Source organism: Gopherus evgoodei, chromosome 10 (genome assembly GCF_007399415.2).
Source record: "Gopherus evgoodei ecotype Sinaloan lineage chromosome 10, rGopEvg1_v1.p, whole genome shotgun sequence".
NCBI classification, from domain to species: domain Eukaryota; kingdom Metazoa; phylum Chordata; order Testudines; family Testudinidae; genus Gopherus; species Gopherus evgoodei.
This window is the reverse complement of record NC_044331.1, coordinates 86,413,413-86,439,188: the sequence shown is the minus strand read 5'-3', so window position 1 is coordinate 86,439,188 and position 25,776 is coordinate 86,413,413. Positions and strand designations below refer to the sequence as shown.

The following is a 25,776-nucleotide window of genomic DNA, read 5'->3' as shown; positions in this document are numbered from 1 at the left end:
AGTGACAGAATGGCCAAGCAGAGGAATGGAGGATAGAGATAGAGGGCTGATGCAGGAGATGATCAGAGGAAACTCAGAAATCAACAGAACTGATGCAGCATTGTTTAGTAAACACGAAGTTGAGCAAGTGGCTTTTTTGGTGAATGACAGAGCTGATCTAGGGCTGAACGTCAAGAGGTGGTGAGGGAAAGGAAAAGGAATGCTAACCCTGTTTGTTTTTTCAAAGTAACAAAGACTATGCAGAAACCCCTGGTAGACATCACATATCTGAACAAGCTTAACAAATAATCAAGTGGGTTTGGTTGCTGGAGAGTAGGTTTCTTATGTGTATTTGATAAATGACAGCTATACAGCTAGATAACCTTCTGTCAACAATGACATTTCCTTTCTTATGAGTTTTTCCACTGTTAACCTATTCCATTCCTGACAATGCTTCATGTAAGAATCAAAGCATCTTTTTGCTAAATAAAACTTTATTCATTATAAATAAGTTGGTCTGCTGGACATTTACATCAAGGTTGTGCACTGAGTAACAATATGTACTTTGATGGTAGAATGTGTTGGTAGGGGGCAGTACTCAACAGCACTGGGGCTCATTTCCACTTTACGTCTTATGTTCCTAAAAAGCTCATGGTTCAGGGTTTCAGCCAACCACCTGGCAGAGTCAGGAAAGGATTTCTGCTTCCCTTCTTCCCCTCACATTTAAAAAAAAACAAACCCCTTCAGCTGAAGCATCAGGGATGGCTATGGTTGAAGACGGGGACATCAGATAGGGAGGGCTGGGGCCCTGAGGCAACACCAAACATTCTCTCTCCCAGGTGCTTGGCTGGTTCTTGCTCTCATCTCAGGGTCTAACTGATCACTATATGTGGGGTTGGGAAAAAATTTCTCCTCATGTTGAAGTGGCAGTGACCATGGGGGTTTTTCACCTTTCTCTGCAGCGTGTGGGTACAGATCACTTGCTAGGATTATCTGGGTATATCTCAATCTTTTCCCTACCATTGTGGGAACCTCGAGCACTGCTGCACCTCAGTCACTCCTATTCCCTCCTGTGGCACATAATAATTTAGTCTCCTGAGGGGTATAATAGTTTGATATAATTTTGATTGTTGGGTTTAGCATCTGGGTGCTGGATGGTATTGGTGGAGGTCAGACTGGATGATCTGGTGATCCCTTCTGGCCTTGAACTAGGGTGATGAGACATCCCAATAAAATCGGGACCATCCCGATATTTAGATGTTTGTCCCCCAAAGACTGGTCGAGACACAATTTGTCCCGATATTTCGTTCCGCCGGCAGCACTCTGCTTTTTTTTCCCTCCCCCTCACCATGTGTCCCGATATTTTCTTCCTCTCATTTGGTCACCCTACTTTGAACACTATGACTATTTATAGTACAGCAGATCTAATTTTTACTGAAGTCAATGGGTGTCTTTCCATTGATTTTAACAGGAGTAGGATCAACCCTCTAATGAGTAATATTTTGTAGCAAAAATAAGTCCTTGATAGGAAGTTCTCAATTAAGTAAAAAACACAAACTGATTGTTTTAAAGCCTACAAGGCAACTTGTGCACTAATTTAATGGTGTAATAAATCAGATACTACATTGCATCCGACGATGTCGGTATTCACCCACGAAAGCTCATGGTCCAACACGGTTGTTAATCTATAAGGTGCCACAGAACTCTTTGCCGATACTACATTTAATTCATAATAAACATCTACCTAAAACATGTGCTTTAATTTCATCTAATACATTTGCTTGTTAACTTTTTAACCAAACTGAGGACTTCGTAAATGGAAAAACTCCAAAAAATTCCAAAAATTCTAAAATCTAGAATAAATTAAAAAACCAAAACCAACTTAAACTGAATATATTTGAAAAATATATTTAGGTCTGTTTTAAAGACAAAATGGAGTTGGAAAAATTTTCCGCTCTTACATTTGGAATTGTGCTCTGTAAACATTTTAACACTTTTACACAACAAGCTGCTAAAATCTAAAGCATGTATTAGCAAAAATGCCATCTCAAAGTGCTGGGGGAGGGAGGAGGAAGGGGGTGTTAAGAAATCAAAATGCATTTAAGAGAGTTGAGGGATATAAAAGAAAGGTTTTCTGTAGGCTCTAATTTCATTTATCTCAAGATTTTATTTGTACTTCTAGTATTTACATACCTGATCCTCTCGTTCAAAACCTGGTGCTTTTGGGTAGCTAGAATTTGGTGAAGACACACCTGATGGGCTACACTCGGAACACAAAGCACCATTTGCTAATGATCTTTGCCTACAAAGGGGTCCAATAGGCGATAATGAGCTACAGCTACCAGAGCTTGACATTACTGTTGGACTTGAGGCACAGGAAATCTGTAGGAGAGAGAAAATAGGATCTGTCCAATATGCTCTACTCTACTCCACTCCATTTGTCCAATATGCTCTACTCTACTCCATACACCTACTAATACAAATACATACACATATGCATATGCATGTTTAAATGGCAAAACCTATATTAAAGCAACATTATTTTTCAAAGTTGGAAAATTCACAGTAATGGTTCCAAAGGCAAACATTCACACAATGCACAATTAACCTGTGGAACTCATTGCCACAGAATAGTGCAATGACCAAAGTATAACTGAGGTGAATAAAGAACTAGACAAGTTCATGGAGGCTAGATTCATCATCAATAGCTATCAACCAAGATGGTCAAGAATGTAATCCCATGCTTGGGGTAACGCTAAACCTCTGACTGCCAGAAGCTAGAGGTGAAGATAGGATTGGAACTCTCCAGAATTGTCCTATTCTGTGTACTACCCCCAAGTCTGACCCAATATGGCAGTTCTTACATTCATACAGACCAGGGGTGGGCAAACATTTTGGTCTGAGGGCCACATCTGGGTATGGAAATAGTATGGTGGGCCATGAATGCTCGTGAAATTAACAATTCAGAGGGGGGCTCTATACGGGATGTTACCCAAGCGGGGGAGGGACTCTATAAGGGATGTTACTGAAGTGGGAGGAGAGGGACTCATGGGGTGTGTCGCGGGGGGGTGCTCTACAGGGACGGTACCAGGGACTCCTAGAGGCCCTGCCGCCAGTGACACCAAGACAGCTGTACCACGCCCCCTAGCTGGGACAAGTGAGGTCCCTGGGCAGTTTCGAAAGTCTAGAGGGTGGTATCCTGTGATGCAGCTGGCCTTGATCATTGGTTAGTTTGGGTGGAGGCTGGTGCGAGAAGGCTGGCACTTCAGGGATAAGGCACACTGCCATGTAGGAGCAGGGTTCCAATCCCAGAAACAGCGGGATGAAGTCTGGGTAAGCGGTGCTGGTCGCACCTGCACAGTATGGCTCTGAGTGCAGGAAGATGGTGCTCATCAATGAGTTGTGAGTCAGGAGCTGGGGAGCACCGGGTGGGTGGAGCGGGGCAAGCTCCCGACCCTGCTCCCCAGCGGGAGCTCGAGGGCCATATTAAAAGGTCTGACAGGCCGGAAGTAGCCTGCGGGCCTAGGCTGTCCACCCCCGATATAGACCAAAGCCTCCACTGGTGAAAATCAAAGACTCAATTAAAATCAATGATCTGTCTGAAGATCTGGCCCTACAATTCTGCCTTTTTTGGTGAAAAATTCAGCCCAGACATTTCTCTATCTGGCAAATGAACAGGTGAGACTATGAACCAATTTCAGCCCTGTCATATGCACATACAACTCCCATTGAAGTCAATGTTATAACTACTGTCATAACCCTAACTGTATTTCTTCAAACAGTAATTCAAAACTCATATAGTAGGAGCAAACTCAATCCTTCCAAGACTCCACTGACTTCAACAGAATTGTGTTTGCTTACACTAGGGTTGAATTTGGTCCTATGTTGTTATTTCAATAAGTATAGAAACACTCTCAGAGGGATAATTGCACTCAGTGCATACTTGTTTACAAAAAAAAAAGGACATTATCCTCTTGCAATATATAGATGTCTACTCCTTTACAACTATTTTCCCATCTACTTTAAAAAAAACAAAAAACCACAAGCGTCACATCCTCAACAAGGAATGTTTACTAAGACATATGCCAAGTCTGAATTCTTAAAATGACATTGCTTGAAGTAGCTCACTGGAAAAAAAGGATATGTAATTTGTCAAATTAATGAATGGCTATTTTCAACATTCAGGAAACTTGGAAAACAACCTCATGAAATTTAAATAAACTGTCACAAAAATTTTACTATTAGCATAGGAAGAAGTACAAGACATTTCATTCCTAATGGTAGTTTTTCTAGAAAGTTAAAAACTCCTTAAAACAAGGGCTTCACATAAAAGTGTACCCTCAACCATAATTGTAGCAATGCTATATTTTTAATCTTACCAAAACACCTGGACTCTCAAGAAAATGACTGACTATTTTGTCAACAACATTACTTTTATAACAAAGTAAAGGCAAAAACATAGCATGAATCCAATTCTATTTTATTTTGGCCAATGGACATTACTTTTTATACACATGCACTAACAAATTAGCATGATGGTTTAGGTCAGGGGTCACAAACTCAATTTGCCTTACGGCCAGTACCAGACCTCAAATCCTCCCAGTGAGCCAATAATGTCACTGAAGATGGTGTTCAGAAAAGAAATCATTTATACTGTATTTTTTATTTCAAAATTCTTAGAAATAATAAAACTGTCATACAACTTTACACAATTCTTCACCTCTCAGAGAGTTTTTAGTGTTGGCCAGCCACTTGGCAATGTTTCAGTCCTGTCAGTACGTTAATGTTTGGCCTCAGTGACTGAGCAGTTGAAACCTTCTGGACTGCAGCAAGGTGTGCATCAGACAGTTGTGTTCGGTATTTTTGATTTGTATTCATCATGGGAAAAAAGTGTTGCTGCTTCTATGGCTGATTCTGCCCAGCAACTAATGATGCTGCCTCCATGGCTGACTCTGCCCAGCAACTAGTGATGATATGTCAGTCCCTCTCCTCCAGCCAATGGAAGCTGCGGGAGGCGGCACCTGTAGTTGAGAGTGCTGGCAGTGTGTCTGACTGCGTCTCTTCTCTCAGGCGCACAGTTGGGAGGGTCTCCTGTCGCATATGGCCTGCGTGCGGGGACTTTAAGACCCCTGGTTTAGGTAAAACAGACTACACACTGGAGCAGGGAAATGCTCTTCTCCTTTTTAATATTTTTAAAAGATTAAGATAAATATTTAATAAAGTCTATGCAATAGACATGAAAGTGATTATGGTAAAGTTATTCAGACATGAAAGATGCATTTGTTTTATGTACTATTTAATAACTATTCTTGTGTGTACTCCCTTATAAACAACAAATCATGCCAAACATACATGACAGCTTTTTGTGGGATAGATTTACAAAAGCTAGTGGAGAAAAAGAAAAATGGTAGATGTAGCTTTTGAAAGAGTATCTTATTTGAAAAATTAATTAAAATTGAGGGATAAAAAGCTTTTATGTGGACTGAAAAATGGCTGAAGAATTGCAAACAAATAGTAAAAATAAACAATGATATATCACAAGCTAAGGAGCAGTAATGTACTAGGCATGATTGGGAGAACTGCCATAAGCACCAGCCTTATTAGACATCTTAAGTAAGGACCAGAAAGATGGCGAATAAAGAGCATGTTAATGAAATCTACTGCAAGTACTAACCTGAGAGGGAGCTGCGAACACAAGTGAAGATGGAAGTGATACCAAGGGATGAAACGATGTAAAAAACATGGAAAGACTCCACGTACAGACCTTCACCTTTCTGTGTCAGAGAAGGTGGGAGAATGCTATATCTGGCGCTGCCCTGTTCCCCCACCCACCTCTGACCCTGCAGAGAATCTCCACAGGATCTAGGAATCCATGCACAGAATAAGAATAGGGGGTAAGGATGAACACACCTCAGCCTTGTAATTAATCTGCTCAAAACCTAATGTAGCTTTGCGACTGCAATAATTTTTTTGCTGCCCCTTCCCAGCTGTGAACCCACCTTTTCACTGAAATGTCAGAGCACACACCAGCAAAGGAAGCTCTGGCAACTCACTCTATGATATCTCTAATGCCCATGTGCCTAAGGGGGAACTAAGGAGCCATAGAGCTACAAGAGGAGTCTGGCCTCATTAGTCCCAAGGTGGGGGGGGGGTTTGTTTTTAACTTCTTTGTAAAGCTCCATGTGAATGTATGGTGCTATGTAAACTTTGAACAACCACCACCATCATCATCAATCACCACAGGCAAAATCATGAAATCCTTATTCAAGATTTATTCAGGCAGAATTCCTATTGAAATCAATGAGTAAGGATGTCATGATCTGGCCATGATGTTAATGTTACAGCATCCAACCCTTATTCCTTCAGATGCCACTTCTTGTAACTCCAAAAAGTTTCTTTACTGAGACTGCCCTTGTACAAAGACAGTATTATTTACATTTGTTACATCCTTGAGCTTTAACATGTTAACATTTTTGTGTAACAGTGAGAAATTGGAAAAATTAAGGATGACTGTCTCAGGACAAGAAGTGAGCTGTTCTCAAGTAGTTCTGTAGTTTATAAATGTGTGGTACGGCATTCAGTCCAACCTTAAAAGATTGTAAAAACAACTGAGAGTAACTTGATTATAATTAAGGCTCTGTGCTTGCCACAGAGATCACAGAAGTCACTGATTCTGTGACTTTCCGTGACTTTTGCAGAGGTCCGCGTGGCTGGCCCGGGAGCCTCCTGAGCAGCTCAGGCAGCCCCTGGGCCAGTCGCACACGCTGCTGCTGGGACAGTCTCGGGCCCTCCCGTGGCAAGAGTTTGGTTGTGGGGGGGGGCTCAGGGCTGGGGATTGGGGTGCAGGGCAGTGCTTACCTGGGGGGGGCTCCCCAGAAGGGCGACAGGAACTCCTCTCCCTCAGCTCCTAGCTCCAACTGCTGCCTCTGCTCGCAGGCACTGCCCCCGCAGCACCTACTGGCCACAGTTCCCAGCCAATGGGAGCTGCAGAACCAGGGCTTGGGGCAGAGTGGAGACAGCACATGGAGCTAGGAGCTGAAGGTTGCTACTTCCCAGGAGCCAGGTAGGGAACCTGCCCCTGCCTGCCCCCACCCAGCACCCATGCGCACCCCCCCTTCCGAGCACCCGTGGTGCCCCCCAGGCCGCCCCTCTCCCCCCAGGTTTTAGTCAGGGGTATATAGTAAAAGTCATGGACAGGTCACGAGCCGTGAACTTTGGTTTACTGCCTGTGTCCTGTCCATGACTTCTATTAAAAATACTTGTGACTAACACAGCCTTAATTATAATCTACGAGTACCTATATACAGAGGGGGAAATTCTGATAGAGGGATGTTTTATCAAGCAAAAGGTATAACGAGACAATGGCTAGAAGCTGAAGCTAGACAAATTCAGGTTGCCAATAAAACACTCATTTTTAACTGAGGTTAATTAAGCATTGACCAATTTACCTAGCGTGTCATGGATTCTGCATAACTTGAATTCTTTAAATCAAGACTGGAGTTCTTTATAAACGATATGCTGTAGTTCAACTAGAAGTTAAGGGATTAATGTGGGAATTACTGGATGAAATTCTATGGCCCATATTACACAGATCAGATTAGATCATCATAATGTTTCCTCTCCTATGAATGGTGGCACACACACCTACACCTATAAATATTCAGAGGATGATACTTTGGAGTATGGCTCTGCTTTGAAAAGTGACCACTTAAAAATCCCATCTTTTTACTGAACTGATGTGCTCCCTGGTTGTAGTGAGCACTATACCTGATGATTTTAATGTTTTCTATTTTTTACTCCTGCAGGTTCTGCAGTCAACATGAAGAGGAGCGGGAGATGGATTCTTTTCTCTCCTGTGTATCATCAGGAGAATTGTTAATTAACTTCTCATTGTAGGTACAAAAACTGCCCATAATTATACCTGTGCATCCAAAAAGAAGGGTACACAGTCATAAAGTGGAAGCAGAATTCAGAATCTCTATTATTAATAATGATACATGAGCCGGAAAGAAATCCACATGAGTTTCAAATCTAGACTAAGTGGGAGAATAGGAAGTGAGAAAATCCATCTTTTTTACTTGTAAACTGAGCAAAATAGATATGAAGCATAACTGAAATAAACAGAACACCCTTAGAGGCTTTTTTCTTTAACGAAAAGTCACTTTTCTGGGGAGGACTTCATTTTAAATCACAAAGTAAAAAGGTGTGCTGCCCATGGCCAACGGATCTGAAAAATGTTCAAAAGTTTGTAATTGCAAAATCAAAATTCCTTCAAACAGGATCAAAGCACACAACTGTCATTCCACCATACACAAAGTCAAGTCTGAAGATTTAAATCACAAGATTTTTTAAGCGTATGTATTTGTGCACCAAAAAGCATAAAATTCATGATGTCTACAGGACATCTTGTCATATTCTAGTAACTCATAAAACAAAGTAATACATTTTCTTCAAACTTTCCACATAAAATAATCCATAACCAAAAGAAGTCTCACCCCCAAATAGATTTTTTTGGACACAGTTTCAAATGACTGAAAATAGGAGTTTAGAAGAGAACTAACACCTCCAGAACAGTTGCTGCACTGTTAGTGTGATACTATAATGTTCTTAGAATGAATTAGCATTTGAACAGTCTTGCATAATCAGTTACATGAGTAAAATTATAGGTTTTTTTCCTGCAGGACTTCATACAATTCCACTCCTATCTCTGCACTCCTTGCCTTTTGTTCTCCCTTTTACACCTGACATTTAACTTGGTTCATCTCACTTCTGAATTATCTTGTATTTCTTTCTCCCAAACATAACACTAAATCCTATTTAAAAGTATCCCTTGCACCTACAACAGTCTCTCACTTATTACATGCTCTCCTCCAAAGTTACTCATTTGGTTTATTCTTCACCCACCACTGTTCTCACACTACCTGCTTAATATTATACTATGTGCTCTCACACCTATCCATAGTTACATAAATAGTATATAATTATAGAATATTTTTAAAGGATCAGTAAAATCAAGAACAAAAACCTAAATCTGCTTCTTACCAAACACCACTACTATGGGCAGCATTTTCTTCTGTTTGTTTTCTAGTCTCCTGTCTTCTTTCCTACCATGTATGTAGAAGTAGCTCTATGTTATCTATCTGGTATGACTACAGCAGAAAGTCAGGAAACTTCTACCAAACTCAACAATGATGGAATAAAACCAGAAATGCAACAGATTTCTCTGTTTCTCCTCCCTATACCTGTGTGACATTGTCTGCAAACACAGCTTCAAGTACTGTCTTTGTACTGATGACTCACATTTTTGCCTCTCTACTTGGGACCTGCCTCCCTTCGTTCAAGCCACTATGTCAGCATGTCTTTCAGACATCTTTGTCCAGTCTGTTAGGATATAGATATTCAGGACTGTCTGCAAAGGCCTATACTTTAAGAATTTAGGTGTATTCTTATCACTTAGCTAGTTATAGAGGTATAAAAGAAAGAATCAAAAATCACTGTCTCTGTAATGGCCTTCTTTTACTGTGACAGGCTAAGGCCGTCAACTAAGATGTAGTTAGACAGCCATAAACTGGGAAGTGATGGTCACATCCTCACATTCCAAACTAGTCACATTGAAATAAGGTGCTATTGGGCTATTAGGAATACAATCCTGTCCTGATATTCCTATCACTTCCAGAGGAAGGGTAGAGCCTAGAAGATGTAAAAGGAAACTTAGTTTAATAGCATCCTGTCTGGCAAGAACTCACTTATCAATAGACACAGCTGAAAAACCCTTATGTCTGTATAGATGTAGTTGTGAAATCCTCACTTCTGTATTGTTTTGTATGTTTATTTGCATGGTCTCTATCTGGTTCTGTAATTGTTTCTGTCTACTGTATAATTAATTTTGTTAGGCATAAACCAATTAAGGTGGTGGGGTATAATTGGTTAAATAACCATATTACAATATGTTAGGATTGGTTAGTTAAATTTCACTAAAATGATTGGTTAAGGAATAGCTAAGCAAAATGCAGGTTTTACTATATAGTCTGCAGTCAGTCAGGAGGGGGAGGGAAATGGGAGCAGGGACTGGGGATAGGGGAATTAAAATCATGTCTTGTTAAAGGGGAAAATAGGAACAGGGGATGGGAACAGGAACAGGAACACAGGCAAGGCTCTGTGGTGTCAGAGCTGGGAAGGGGGACACTAAGGAAGGAAACTGGAATCATGCTTGCTGGAAATTCACCCCAAAAAACAGCGAATTGTCTGCACCTCTGGACTTCGGGTATTGTTGCTCTCTGTTCATGCGAGAAGGACCAGGGAAGTGAGAGGGTGAAGGAATAAGCTCCCTAACACAATCCCCACCTGAATGTCAAAATGGTCAAAACTAAGCTCTTGATATTTCACCTCAAGTCCTCCATTCTTATCCTCTTTCTCAATCACAGCGGACAGCACCCTCACCTTGCTAATGATCCAAACCCCTGATCTCCGCTCCTCTCTTTTGCTCCACAAATACAGGCAGTGTCTAAATCTTGCCACTTCTCCTTTCACAACATCTTCAAGAACAAACATTTCCTCTCTGCTCTCACTGCCAACATTTCATCCAAGATCATCTCACATTCTGTTTACTGTAATTTCCTCTTCTCTGGCTTTGGCACTTGGAACCTCACCTCTCTAAATCCATTCAGTATGCTACTTCTGAAAATCATCATTTTGGTCATTACATGGACTACATGACCATTCAAGTCATAGAATCACAGAATATTAAGGTTGGAAGAGACTTCAGAACGTCATCTAGTCCAACCCCCTGCTCAAAGCCCATCCATTAGCTCCCCTTTCTATATCACAAGCTTCCTTCCTGTCCTTCTCTTCAAAGCCTTTCACAATTTAGTTCTACCCTGCATAACCATCCTAACATAATGCTGACATGCACCTTTGCACCACCAATCTTGATGATCTTCTGATCTGATTTTCCCACAAACCCCTATGTGCTTTCTCCCAGGCTGTCCATTTGCCTGGAGAAAACTTCCCATCAAAATCTGCAAAGCCATCAGCCTTTGCTTCCTTTAGTTCCTTTCCTTAAGCTAACCTCTGCCAAAATGTTTACAGAAAACCACCATCTGATAATAGCTATAATGGTCAGGCAGATGAAAAATTGTAATAAGCCAATTGATAGGAAAAACAAAAATATTTCACCCACTTATAACATTTTGTCTTTTAGGTTGCAAGTTCTCTGGGATAGGCCATTTCCTTCAATTTGTGTTTGTTCAGTGACCTGACCAGCACAATATGAGGGTGTGTATTTCTCACGCACATAATCAAATCCTTCCCCTGTGCTGCCTTTCTTTCAACAGCTCTGAGAGAGAGAGGAGAGTCTGTATTTTAAAGGGCCCAAGGCTTCTTTACTTTCCCAGCATGTTTTCATATTTGCTGTAGAAAGAGCAACAGTTGGGCTTTCTTCTCCCTTCCCTCTAACACCAGCGTGACACAGCTAGCCTCTAGTGGCTTCATCATTTCTTCTGCTGAGCTAGCCTACTCCAACCCATGCCCCAAGTTCACTGCTCTGGTAAAAGGACTAGACGTCTTAGGACATACTTATTTGTCCCCTCTCCCTACACACAACCTAACAAACAAGGGAAATAGTTCCTAGCTTGCTATCAACCAACATCTTGTTTTTCCTCAGAAATTTCTTATTTGCTAATTGACAATTATTCTGCATCACAATATAGTTCAGATTATACCATCTTTGGAGCAGGGATCTTAGGTGCATGTGAAGATCCATAAACCCCTCTAGCATGACATTTTGTCATATTTAAAGTAAACATAGCAAATTTTCCATATGCTCTAAAATCTACAACAAAAATCAATGATTATGAAAATTAATTTGTTGATATGTTTATAGTATCTTCTACACACACACACACACACACACACACACAGATTAGATATTTTGAGGATTTTTTGTACAAGTTTTATTGTCGTGAATTATAAAGTGACAGTAGAAGAAAACATGGACAGGCAAGGTGTAGTTTCCTGGTTAAAAAATAAAATAAAGTAAAATAAAAACCAGCCTTTTCTATTTTTTTACTTACAGCTGGATTTCTACTTAAAGAATGAGGGAATAGTGAACTAAACTAGAAATAATAGCACCAACATCATAGACCTGTATTTAAATAGATTAGGGGTTTGTTACAGGAGTGGGTGGGTGAGATTCTGTGGCCTGCATTTTGCAGGAGGTCAGACTAGACGATCATAATGGTCCCTTCTGACCTTAAAGTCTATGATTCTGTGAAATTTGTCTGCAATTTTGGAGAAACAAACCCCCTCCTAAATCAATACATTTTCCTTGCTACTCTCATTGCACACCTTTTTGAGACAGATGCTAGTAGCAAAGCAATTGTTTTATCCTTTGAAGATACTCAAATAAAACATTAGATGGGTTATTTGTGTATTGTGCAGTTTTGTTAACCTATGAATGCTTGAAGGTCCACAATATAAGCCTGCAAAAATCAAAGTAAGAATTTTCCAGAACTCCTGCTCCATTGTCCCAGCTAACAGGTAAAAAATAATTTTAACAATACCAGTGATTCTCAAACTGTGGGGTCAGGACCCGAAAGTGGGTCATGGCCCCATTTTAATGGGGTCACAGAGCTGGCGTTAAGACTTGCTGGAGCCCGGGGCTGAAGCCAAAGTACGAGCCCCGCTGCCCAGGGCTGAAGCACTCAAGCTTCAGCTCTCAAGCTTCAGCTTTGGACCCCCTTCTGGACAGCGGGGCTCAGATTTTGGCTTTGCCAGTGGGCAATGGGGCTCATGCTTCAGCTTTGGCCCCACTGCCATCTTCAATCCCCCTTCCCATGGTCGTGTAGTAATTTTTGTTGTCAGAAGAAGGTCACGGTGTAATGAAGTTTGAGAAACCCTGAACTAGACTAAGTCCAGTAAGTGACTGATTAAATATTTAATACAGTTCTCTTTCTAAGTCAAAATTTACCAAGTTTTAATCTTTCTAAACATGTTCTTCTAGTTTTGGAATAAAAATATTTACATTAGTGTTACTGGTGCTCTGTCTTACAAGCCGTTTACTCAAGCTAGGTTGGCTCATGAATATGCCAGCCTAATTTCTTCCTTGAAGAAATTTTACCTAAGGAAGTTTTCATTTTATGGTTCTATTTTAAATACATCTCATATGTTGCAGAATAAAATATAAATATTTGCCTAATTTGTTTTCAATTTAAATGGTTCTTTACATCTCCTATTATTCCGAAGCACTTTACAGCTACTGGCCTTGACTGTGACTTGCACTAAATACATTAATAGATTTTAAGGCCAGAATGGACCTTTGTGGTCATCTAGGCTGACCTCCTACATAATACATGCCACAGAACTTCTCTGAATTAATTTGTGCTTTAAGTCCAATAGCTGTGATTAAACTAGAGCATATTTCCTAGAAAAAAAATCCCATCTTGATTTTAAAAAATTCAAGTGATATTCTACCACACTCTTGTTAAATCTTCCAATAATTAATTACCCTCATGTTAAAAATGTATGCCTTATTTCTAGCCTGAATTTGTCTAGCTTTAATTTTCAGCTACTGGATCTTGTCATATCTTTGTCTGGAAGTCTGAAAGGCCCATTATCAAATTTCTGTTCCCCATGTAGATACTTACAAACTAATCAAATTACCCCATAATCTTTTCTTTGATAAATGAAATAGATTTAGCTCTTGGAGTCTTTCACTGTAATTCATGTTTTTCAAAAAATGTTACTAATTCTCATGACTCTCTTCTGAACTGTCTCCAATTTATCAATATCCTTCTTTAACTGTGGACACCAGAACAGGACACAGTATTCCAGCAGCAGAATGTACATAGGTACAAAAACTGCACCTGCAGAGGTTTTCCAGACAAGTATCTAGGCACGTAGGAATAAGCATGAATTGTGTGTTGGCTTATCTTCTTCCCTGTCCTCCCTCACAACAGAACAGGAGAGTGGTGAGTAAGTGGAAATGGTGGATCCGCAGCTACCCCTCACCTCCATCCATCAGGCCCACCAAAGGGGGCAATTGCCAAGGGGTCTGGATGATTTAAAAGGGCCAGGGGTGGGTCGCGGGGCTCCCAAGCGCACCTGATTGCTCCAGGCACTGTCCTTTGGGGGGCCCACCGGCTGGCGCGATTGGCCAGCATGGTCAGTCCCAGAAATGACACATTCATCACTTCCGCCCCATGCCCCACACACTCCTAGGGATGGCCCTGGCACCAGGATTTGCTGTCGGTGAGCCCACCATCCGCAAACTCACTAGATAGGGCAGTTGAGCCAGTATGAGGGTGTCATATACCAACAAATAATTATTAATTCCCTATCATACCCCCTGTCCTCAAAGCAAGGAGAAACCAGGACATGTATTGTGACATAGTGCTGTTTCTCTGATCCACAATGCCTCCTGAGGCTAACTCTTGGGTTGGTACAGTCTGCCTACCACATCTTGCTCAGGACTGCTCCTAAAGTCACAATCCACACCTATATACACACAAAAAATCACTTCACCACGGGCATAAAGCAACTTCTGGGGTGGGCCCACAACAGTTAGGTGGATGCCTACCAAACAATACTTCCAGAGGGGGTGAGAGTTAGAGCAAAGGGAGAAATTTTAACTAAACCTGGCATCAACCTCTATTCTTATGAGAAATGCCATTGGATTTGTAATACTTATTTTTTACACAAAACCTTAATTCATAAGTTGTGGTTCAAAAGAATCAAATACAATAAGTTACATGTAACTAAATTTGCTACCCATGTGGTGGCAGTAGTCTCTGTGTGATAAACTACATTGATAATGCATCGCTGGCTGCCTCAGATGAACTCAACTAACTTTGTTGTGACTTAATATTTCAAACTTCTGAGCAGCTTCAAACAAATGCCTTTAACTCAGAAATAATACGACCTTTCAACTTCCTTTCCTCCATATTAAAAAAACAAAAGCAAAAAACAAAATTAAATTAGCCCAAGGACTAGGACAGTAATTCATGCCTGGACTAGTAACACCTTTAATGGCAGATGACCCTGACCCTAAGAGTTAGAAACAGGTACTTTATACCACTGCAAAGGAATTGATTCTTTTACTGATGGTGTAATAGACTTGCCCCTAGCACTGATAGATTATGGTGCATCTTAAAACCACATACAGAAAAAGAATTTTAGCAACATCTAAAAATTATTTATTCATTTGAATCTCTCTTTCATCATCTTTACATCCTATTAAGGGAACCTGGTTTTACAGATGGGATACAAAAAAATTTTACCAATATAAAAGATGGTAAAGGCCTTGTCTACAGAAACATTAGTTTGCGGCAAGCTAGGGTTTGAATTTACCCTGCACTAGCCTGCCACGGACTAACCATTCATGTGTACCCTGCTGATGTGCATTAACAGTTCATTTATGAACTCTGGCCTAGACCCATTTAGTCCAATAAAAGATATTAACTAACCTATCTTCTGTCTGAAATATACTGGGAACGATAAGCCTATAAACAATGCTGCACAGTATATGAAGACAGCTTTGCAAGTTTATTCTTTAAAAAATATCTGGGAATTTTTCAGTATTTGTTTTGGTGGTGAACTTTAAAAGAAAGCAATATATGTGATAAAAAACTGATTTAAAACCCATGTATTAAATTTTCATGGGTACTATGAGTTAGTTGATGTCTAATATTCTTTATGGGATTCTTTGTTTAGAAAGGCTTTACTTCACTGAGTTTATCATATTCAGACAATATCACTTTATAGGTAAAATTTGGAGAAGCCACATACTACAAGAACAGGATCTGGCGGCAATACCAACATTTGGAGGGCAAATTGGCTGAGATCAGGGAGATTTTCATGATGTGGTTTACAATAATCAACTGTATATTCCATTGTTAGATGTTACATATTTGACAAATTTTGCTCCGAGGATTTCTTCTTCCTGTGATGTAACAGAAAAGGCCAATCACATTTTCAGGTAATGCTGAAATGGTTGGCTTTCAAGCAGAGTCAAGCACACGGCACTGTTTTCCAGAATTAATCTTCAACCTCAAGAAACTTGGATTCATGGCCTTTTATTCTGTAATTTTGTATTTTTATTTTGTGCATTCATCATCATGACTTCTTTATATCTTGCTTAAAATAAAGGACAAGAGAGGCAAAAATGTGATTTTTCAAACAATGCTGATATCTACCTGGGTTTTAATATCTATTTTTTAAATGCCACAAAAGTTGGGAATATTTCAGTAAAAACTGATTTTGCTGAATTATTAAACCTGTTTATACTTTAACTATTTTTTATTTTCTTAGTCACTAAATTATATTGCCTAAAATTTACCAATAATTATTGCTGCTTTGTATTAAAGACTCTGTGTACCATCTATAGTGAATCAAGCTGACTGTATATTAATTGCCTGTTATTCCTCTTAATTTTATCTATTTGTTTATCCTTAGATTATGAGCTCCTCAGACCAAGGACCCTTTAAAGTGGTTGGAAAGAGCCTTGCATGTAGTGGGCACTACTGCAAACAAATATAAATTTTAAAAATGCAACCTTTAATTTTCATAAATACCTAATAATAAAAGATAATTGCAAAACAAAATCTGTTTTAACCCTGAGTTCACTCATCACTTTCTGAGAAAGTTTCCTTTAGGGGCTAAAACTTTTCATGCTCAAAAGGTGGAAAACTGTATGAAAGTCAATCTGGTTTTGAGTTATCTGAGCCAGAATAAAAATACAATCCTGCCCCCCATTATCTTGATATATTACTTGAGCTAAAATAACTAAAGCAGCTAATTTTTTAAAGTTCAAACTTGGCCTGAGGCTTGTTCTTAGAGCAGCAGTTCTTTGCTAAATTTCAACATGTTTTAAGTTTTAAACTGGCCATACAGCATCACTCTGACAACTGGCCAACAGTTCCCCAGTACTATAAAAAAATCAAGTAGAGCAGAGTTTCTGACTACTACATATGGCTGCCAGAACTTAGACATTACTTGCCAATGTCATTGCTCTAGTGAGAAGTCAGGAGTGTTCTTCCACAACTGAGTCACAGCTGGAAAGACATATTGGACAGGAAAGACCAAAGACAATGCTCTCCATGACCAAGAGCTCCAAATGAGAGCTAAAAAACAGATCTGAACACCTCCACCATTCTCAGGTTCAGTCTTCCACAAGACAGCTGATTTACGTGGTTGTTTGGGGCACATCACCTTTAAGGCTGCATAAACTTGAGCTAAGACTGACCAAAGTTATTCATATTTGAAAACTGCTCACTCAATGAAGTTTCCCTTGCTCTGGGATTCACAATCCACAGTGAATTCCAGCCTCCAGACAGTTGCATCTGGGATGGGGATTGGAAGGATGACAGAACCTATAGGGGTACTGTGTTCCTGCCATATTAAATGTAAAGGGAAAAGTTCAAGACAAAAACCACCAAGACCTGCTGCCTTTTTCCTACATGTTCATCTGTAACCCCAACAATTCTTAAAATCTTCCCTGGTGTGGTGGCAGGAAAGCATTCTGAAGTGCAGAGCCCAAGCATATGGGAAATTTTTCAAGACATGGCTGAGGAGCAGATTCCAAGGCTGTGCCCTAGGACAGGTAATGTCTCCTAAAGAACCATGCACCAGTGCGATTCTTTTGTTTTTCTGCTCTCTCATATTTTTCTTTATTTAAAAAAAAAAAAATCTAGGAAGTCAAATGAAAAAGAACACATTGAAATGCAACAGGGGTGAAAATTTAAACATCAGGGTAAAAAAATTTAAGTAGCAGTAGTTCTCATAGCAACCTTAACTCATCCACATTGCACAAACACATTATTTTTGATTACTCATTAGGCCAGTGGCATCAAACTCAGAGGAGAGGGCTGAATTTTGTTTAATTTTAGTCTGTTGGCCAGAGTACAGTCATGATTATACTCCCCAGAGTGCAGAGTGGAACACCCATGGATGTCAGTAAAATGCTTGCACAGAGGAAAAAGGGGAGAATATGCCCCTTATGTTGTAACAAAATGTTTAGTTATTTGTTGAGCGCCTCGTTGTATTTATCACTAATTCAGAAAACATGCTCCATGGCCCATTTCTTCTTCCAAGTACTTTACAAATGCTAATTAATCCTCAAAAAACCCTGCATGGTAGGTCAGTATTACTCAAATTTTATACATAGGGAAACAAAGGCAACCAGACTGAATTACTTGCCCATGGCCAGAGAGGGAAACAGTGCCTGGATTAAAAAACAAGGGCTACTCCTGGCACCCATCCCCCATGTTCAACTTTCAAATAATTCAGAATTATAAATACTATGAAAGTCTTGAACTTCTTGAATTTTCTGTCTTGTGTGTTTAAAATTCCTCAGACTTCAGTGGGATTTTTTTTTTTTTTTACACTGTACACTTTTTTCTTTTTGGGGGGAGGGAGAAAAGAGATGAGGGTACAGAACTGTAAAATTTAATTTTTATTAACATGAAAAACTACTTGTGCCTTAAGAACTGTAGTTGGAAGTTCACTTTACCTGAGGCCTCATTACCAACAGTGAACACTGGAATAGAAAATGCTACTTTGGCATTAAAGAATTAAGAAGAGCCTAAAATGGGTAGGCAACTTATGGCACACGTGCCGAAGGTGGCACGCGAGCTGATTTTCAGTGGTACTCTCACTGCCCTGGTCCTGGCCACCTGTCCGGGGCACTCTGCATTTTAATTTAATTTTAAATGAAGCTTCTTAAACATTTTTAAAGCCTTATTTACTTTACATACAACAATAGTTTAGTTATATATTATAGACTTATAGAAAGAGACCTTCTAAAAACGTTAAAATGTATTACTGGCACGCGAAACCTTAAATTAGAGTGAATAAATGAAGACTCTGCACACCACTTCTGAAAGGTTGCTGACCCCTGGCCTAAAACATACTCCACAAGCAAGATTCAGATTTAGGACACTTGATGTAAAAAGGGAAGTATGTTGCTTCTTTCTCATCCTTGTACATGGTTATTTATACCTACATGATGCAAATGCATTGCTCTTTCAGGTGTGTATATACACATATATACACACATACACATACACACACACACATATCTATATCTATCTATCTATCTATCTCAGCCTCTGTGTATACTGGTGTCATCTTTCCTCCCCTCTTACTTTTTTTTTAAAATAAGTCACAGTTTCTTACAGGTCAGAGATTTTTCCTGGGACCACTGTTTTTCATATATTCCTAATTTCCAATATACTTTCTACCCAACCAAATTATCTCCATGGTTGCAAAAATAACCAAAGGAGTCAGTCAATCTTGAGAAGGCATTTGAAGGTGTCGAGTATGGCTGCATGACTCACTGAGTCAGTGAGGTTATTTTAAGTCTTGAGGCTATGTAAGAAAAGGCATAGAATCACGTACAGAAGGAGACCACCAAGGATCTGTCACGCTATGCAAAGTTGGCAGAATGTAAGGCATGAACAGGGAAGCTGGGAGATAGAAGAGACAATGTAAAGCCTTGAGACAAAGGATTTAGAGTCAGTGCAAGTTAGGTATTTGGGTATGTGTTAATAAGAGAAAGAGATGGTCAGAGCTTTGGACGAGAAAGATGCTTTTAATGGTACCTTGATGGAAGGATATGTGGGACCAAATATGAGAGTAAGGGAAGACCCCAAGGGGCCACAATAATCAAGGCAACAGACGACTAGGGCATGAATCGACGTTTTAGCAATATGTATAGAGCATAGTGTAAGGATTATGTTTAAGATGCAGATGAAGAATCTGTAGAATTTAAGACTGAATATATGGGGATTAGGAGAGAGAAAAGTCGAATAATGATACTAAAGTTACAAACCTGGGTAACTGGGAGGATGATGAAATTATGAACAGTGACAGAGAAGGGAGGAAAAAAGTGTTTGAGAGAAATACTCCATTTGCGCCACAGTCAATTTGAGTTTGGGGCAGGACATCCAGAATTGATGAGACAGTTAGGGATGCATAAATACACTGAGGGTGGAGGAGATCAGAGTGATTTTGAAGTCATCTGCACAGACATAGTAATTAAAACCATGAGTTGATGAGGTCACTGTGGGTGGAGTCAGGAGGAACAGTGCAGAGGCAGGGACCAAGAATAGAGGCCTGAAGAACAGACTGGAAAAGGGGGTTGAAAGAGGATGAGCCACCAAGTGAGACAGTGAAGGAACAGAGAGAGTTAGAGGTAACTGAAGTAGACAGTACACTCCAGGAGCTTGGAGGTGAAGACCAGGAAATTAATGGACCACAAAAATGGGATGGAAGAGGCGGTTAGGAAGGATGTCTCTGTATTAGTGAAAGGGTGAAGGAAGAGAAGGTGAAGGTTGGAAAGAAAGGGGAGAAGAGGAACACTGCCTCTGGTATATCAATGTTCTCCTTCGGGAAACTCCCCCAGCAAGATCTAGGTTGAAAGAGGAGGGGGCAGCTGCAGAAGAGGCTTGAGGAGAGAGTCAAGGGTAGTGAATAGGCAGCAGGAGTCGTAGGCATAAGTGTCAAATATGTAGACAGAACTGGTGGAAAAAAGAATGAACTTGTAGTTGAAAGCATCTGCAAAACCCCTAGACTTTCTTTTAAGGCACTTAGGGTATGTCTACAAGGGGATAAAAAACCTGTGGCTGGCCCAGGTCAACTGACTCGGGCTCACAGGGATCAGACCCTGGAGCTGAAAAAAATTATTGTGTAGACATTTGGGCTCAGACTGGAGCCCAAGCTCTGGGACTGTGAGAGAGTGACGGGTCCCAGGGCTTAGACTCCAGCCCGAGTGTCTCCACAGTGATTTTTCAGCCCCAGAGCCCAAGGCCTGGGCTACACTAGCGGGGGGGTTCGAACTAAGATACAAACTTCAGCTACGTGAGTCAAAGTATCTTAGTTCGACTTACTTGGTTGTCCTCACGGTGGCAAGTCGACTGCCGTGGCGCCCCCGTCGACTGCACTTACTTCTCCTGCCAAGGTGGTGTACAGGCGTTGATTAGTGGATCGATTTATCGCATCCAGACGAGACGCAATAAATCGATCTCCGATACATCAAACACTATCCGCCAATCCGGCGGGTAGTATAGATGTACTCTAAGTAAGGTGACCCTGGCCAGCTGCAGGTTGTTTATCCCCATGTAGTCATACCCTTAACAGCACAGAAGCGGGAAGAAATGGATGTGACAAGACAGTCAAATATGGGGATGGTGGAACAACACAATGATGTGACAGTGAAGAAAAAGGGTTGAATGTAGAGAAGAGGATGGCACCAAGGAAAGAAATGACAAAAAATAATGAAATGAAGGATCAGGTTGAAAGCTGAAAGGGAATTTGAGTTGTTCATGGACTAGAGATTATGTAAGACTTGTGTGATGCAGCCAGAGGAGAGTAATTAATGAAGTTAAAAGGAAAGAGAGTGGTTAGAGAGAGGGTATGCAGAAATTAAGAGGCTGGGGGGAACGCAGTGCTTGATGAAGATTAAGTTAAGGAAGTGACAAAGGTGGGTAAAATAAGCTGGTTCAAAGCTGAAGGCAGAAAATGGAGGTAAAGGACCCAATATGCGTTTAAGGGAAGATCTTGAGGTGGCTACAATAATCAGTTAGAGTTAGAATAATCAGAGGGGGACATTAATGTGGAAGCTAAACTCCCCAGAAAAAGGGGTGGGAATGAAATGAAAGAAAGGAAGAGAGTCACCCACTGAAATGGGGAGGAAGGATAAGGTCATGGAATAACAGATGATAGCCAAACGGACAAAAAGGGGACCAAAGCCTCAGATGCATGAATAAGAATGTACTGTGGGTAAGTGAGAGAGGAATCTATGTAAAGTAATTATATGGCCTCCTCCATCACCATAGTATGCCCACTTCACGATTTTTAATGCATTTATCCTCACAACACATCTATACAAGTAGGAAGTACTTTTACCCTCATTTACAGGTGTGGAACTTAGGCACAGAGAGGCTAAGTGACTCGCCCAAGGCCACACAATATGTGTGGGACAGAGCAGGGAAATGAACGCAGGCCTCCCAAGTCCAAAGCAAGTGTCCTAATTATTGGGCCATCCTGCCTCTCTGGAAACAGTATGAAGTGACAAACATATGAAGGCAGGATGCCTTTGTTGTTGATGCCTTTTTGCAGGGTGAAAATAAGAGACGAGAGGATGCTCTGAAGGTTGCACTGGGGGAGAGAAAGAGAATTCAGTGGGGTGTAAAGGCAGCAGCAGAAGGAAGGACTGAGGTTTCATTTCTAAAAAAAAAAAAAACCACAAGAATTTTAGTGATAGCAGAAAAGAAGGGAGCAATGATAAGAGGGAACAGCAGTAAAGTTGGAGCACGCAAGAGGGAGCATCAGTGTCTAATCAAGATGACTACAAAGAGGACATGGATGACAGCAGGCTGCAGTTGAGAGAGATATTGCCAGAGGCAAGGAGGAAAAGGTGTAGTTGGGATAGGGAGAAGCAGGGAGGGAGGTGTTGCCCAATAAATATCTAAATTATAATAGACTGGGATTAGATTGAGATAGTGGAAAAGAAAAGGGTAGAAGAAAAAACACAACAGAGCTCAAGAAGAAGTGGGAAAAGGAAAAGAAGAGACCAGGGTGCAGGGGAAGAGCAGATGAGAAGGCAGGAGTTTAAGTCTCAAAAGGTGAATCCTGGAAGCATGGAGGAGACCACAGCATTTAAGTAATTAAGGCAATGCCAAAGGTAAGAAACTGTGGCAACCAATAATTAAACTAGATTAACTGCAGCAAATGATTGAGTACAAGCACATGGGAGGGTGGAGAGAACTGATGAAACTTGGTCCTTGAGCAGCAGCAGGAGAGTTTCTGTGGACAAGATAGCCATTAGACTCTCCCTGGTACTCTTATGCAGTCACCTGGAAGTGGGAGCAGATTGAAAAGCTTCTGAGAGAGGAGGTGCCTCTTATAGGTCACTGCTGAAAGCCTTGGGAGCAAATTGAATTGAGCCAATAGAACTCAAGTCCCTCTGCAGAAAAAGGAGTGGGTTCCTACTGTGAAACAGGTATGTCCCTGACAGTCCCCTGAAGAGCTTTTTTGGAGGTAGCTGTAGCAGCAGATTTCATACTGGAGAGCTAAGGCACAGCGTAGACAGCTACACAGATATATCTTTATGGTCGTCCTAAAGGGCAACAGTATGAAGCTGCAGAACCTGCAGCAATAAAAGACCTCAGGGTTTTAAAACACATTTATTAACCATTTCCTTTTAAACTTATTTTAAAACATGTAACCTATATTTGGTTTCTGCTTTAATCTTATAAACAAAAAGCTACAAGTGTTGGAAACCTGTTAGTGAAAGTTCTACCAATAAATACACACATACTCATGAACTACAGAAAGGTCTTTGTTGCTCATGAAACAAGAAAAATCAAGTCAATAAAGAAGTAGGAAGGGCTAGACCAGGGGTCCTGATCTTCAATTGTAGTAGGAAGAGCACCTGAGACATAAGCCTTTGTATCAGACGCCTGAACTAAAGTAGTGGTCAAAACTTTGCTGATATGAAGCAAAATCAGGTTGTGAGCAACAAGCAGGCCCTGCTTACAGAATTTGGCAAGCACAGGGCTGATATTGCAAAAACACATATTCCTGAGAGATGATGGGTACAAGCACTCACGCAAGCACATTCCAGAAGGGTGGTGCCAGAACACCTCAATACTAGCACTTTCCCCAAAGATAACAGGAACACTGACCCATCGTAAAGATAAGGTTAGGATGACAGCATGATGGATAGAGATATTATGATTGAACCTACAGATACAAGGCAACGGGTGGCACCCAAACAGGTCAGAGAGTGGGATCCTCATATGTCAGGGAAAATACGTAACATGTTTGTATTGGTGCATAAAGATGTATTTCAGAGGAAGTGTCTTTGGCTAGCCGAGAGGGAAATGCAAAGTCCCGCCACTGACTGAGCTGCGTCCACTATTACGGGTATACATGTATTAGTGGTCCGGTAGAGTCTGTGGAACACTAGTACCTTGCTTCGTCAACAATAAACCTAGTAGGTGCCTTCATACCTTAATGGATCTTGTAGTCACTGGATGGTTCGCTCGAGGTCTGATGCACCAGCTGTCTGTGCAGAGCTGGGACAGCATACAGGGAGAACACACACATGAAGCTGAACATCTAACCACAAGAACTATCTCAAAATAACTGTTGCCTACCAACAAGATCCATTTCCAAATATGGCTAAATAGTAGAAAAAGAAGACTCTATAATCAATTCCATCTCCTTTTCTCCTCAAGTCAGTTTGACAGAATAGGATAAGTTTACATCATACTCTTTACTCTGGTACTGGAGAGCCTCTTAACTACCAAATATACTACGGCTCCAGGAACAGCCTGAAGATAGCTTTAAAGTAAAATGTCGAGTGCATAGTTGTATATGCAAATTCTTATCTGATTTTCCTGTTAACAGAAAACAATAAAAAGGAGAGCTATAGCCAGCCAAGATCTTCCTTTAATGAAATCTTTCCTAAAGAGAAACCAATCTTAAGTAAGTTATGGTGTCCTGTGTTTACATAACAAATGCTGAGGTTCCTTGATTAAAGGAATTCGATTTAGGTAGTTATATGACACTTCTCACTGTAGTACCTGAGTACCTACAGTTACCTGACTGCATTGACAAAGAAAGAAAGAGGGAGAAAAAACAGAGGTAATACAAAATTAAATTGGGTACTCAGGTAGAGGCCAGACATTGCACTAGGTATTCAGCACCAGTTAAAAACCTTTATTGCCACATGTGAGGGCTAATTTTTACTGATTTTTTAATGTCTAAGTAAGGTGCTTCTTTTCTGTTGTAATATACATATAGTAAAAAGAGATGTTTGATAAATAAAACAAACAATAATATATATTGGAACAGTGATTATTAGTAGTAAGTTTTTCAGAAGTATTTACACTTACATTTCCAGATTGCCCAGTGTTATCTGTAATGCTGTTTGTGAAGTTAAGACTGCTGCTCCATTCATTTGCAATTCCTATGCTGTCTGCTGAAAACAGATGAGCGCCTGGCTTTGACTGACAACCAGTTTGCAGTATGACTACATTCATTTTGTCCTCTGTTGAAGGAATCCCCAACAAATTACACACAGATTTTGTATTTAGCTGTGTGAATTCACAACAATTATATACCCAAAACCAAACACACCACCACCACCTCTGATATGGAAACATTTAAATTACACAAATAAAAACTTTGTTTCTGAAAGCATAACATAAACAAAGCAAAGTCAATTTGAAAATGGTGTAATTTAATATTTGTGTTTTTGTGGTCATTAACAAACTTAGTACCAAATATATGTTTGTAACTCAGAGGGCTTTTCCTCATCACTCGGTCCAACAAAAATCCACAGGAACAAAAAAAGATCTGCATCCTAAGAATATACAGTCTTATTACAAATTTTGCTGTATTTTCAAGAATCTAAGATACTATAGTGTTTAAAATACAACATTTTTAGGACTCTGGATTGCAAAGATAAACACAACATTGCACACTGAACTACTGTCTTTTTTCACTCTACCTGGCTGTAGAGTGATCTATAGCATCCCATCAAAAGAAGATGAAGTTACTCACCTTGTGCAGTAATGATGGCTCTTAGAAATGTGTCCCCCTATGGGTGCTCCACACTAGGTGTGCATGCGTCCCTGCACCTTTGATTGGGCATCTTTGGTAACAGTGTCTGTTTGGCCTGCACACATGCTCTCCCTCCCTCGTGCTCTGCCTTGAGGCTAATTAGCGCTGCATGGGAAAACCATCCTCCTGGGCAAACTACCTTCTCTACCATACAGCCCTTATTGAGAACTC

At 40.5% G+C, this 25,776-nt stretch overlaps 1 protein-coding gene across 8 annotated transcripts in view; it reads right to left on the bottom strand.

The window, feature by feature from the left end:
* UNKL (unk like zinc finger) overlaps positions 1-25,776 on the bottom strand; it is a 132,367-nt gene that overhangs the window by 53,304 nt on the left and 53,287 nt on the right. For 7 of the 8 annotated variants that reach the window (XM_030577747.1, XM_030577748.1, XM_030577752.1 and 4 more), the window contains exons 8-9: positions 24,876-25,030; positions 2,173-2,361 (exon numbers count right to left, since the gene is read on the bottom strand). In XM_030577747.1, coding sequence (XP_030433607.1) covers positions 2,173-2,361; positions 24,876-25,030 — 344 coding nt within the window. The remainder of the gene's footprint in view (positions 1-2,172; positions 2,362-24,875; positions 25,031-25,776) is intronic. The other variant, XM_030577749.1, reaches the window with a different exon arrangement.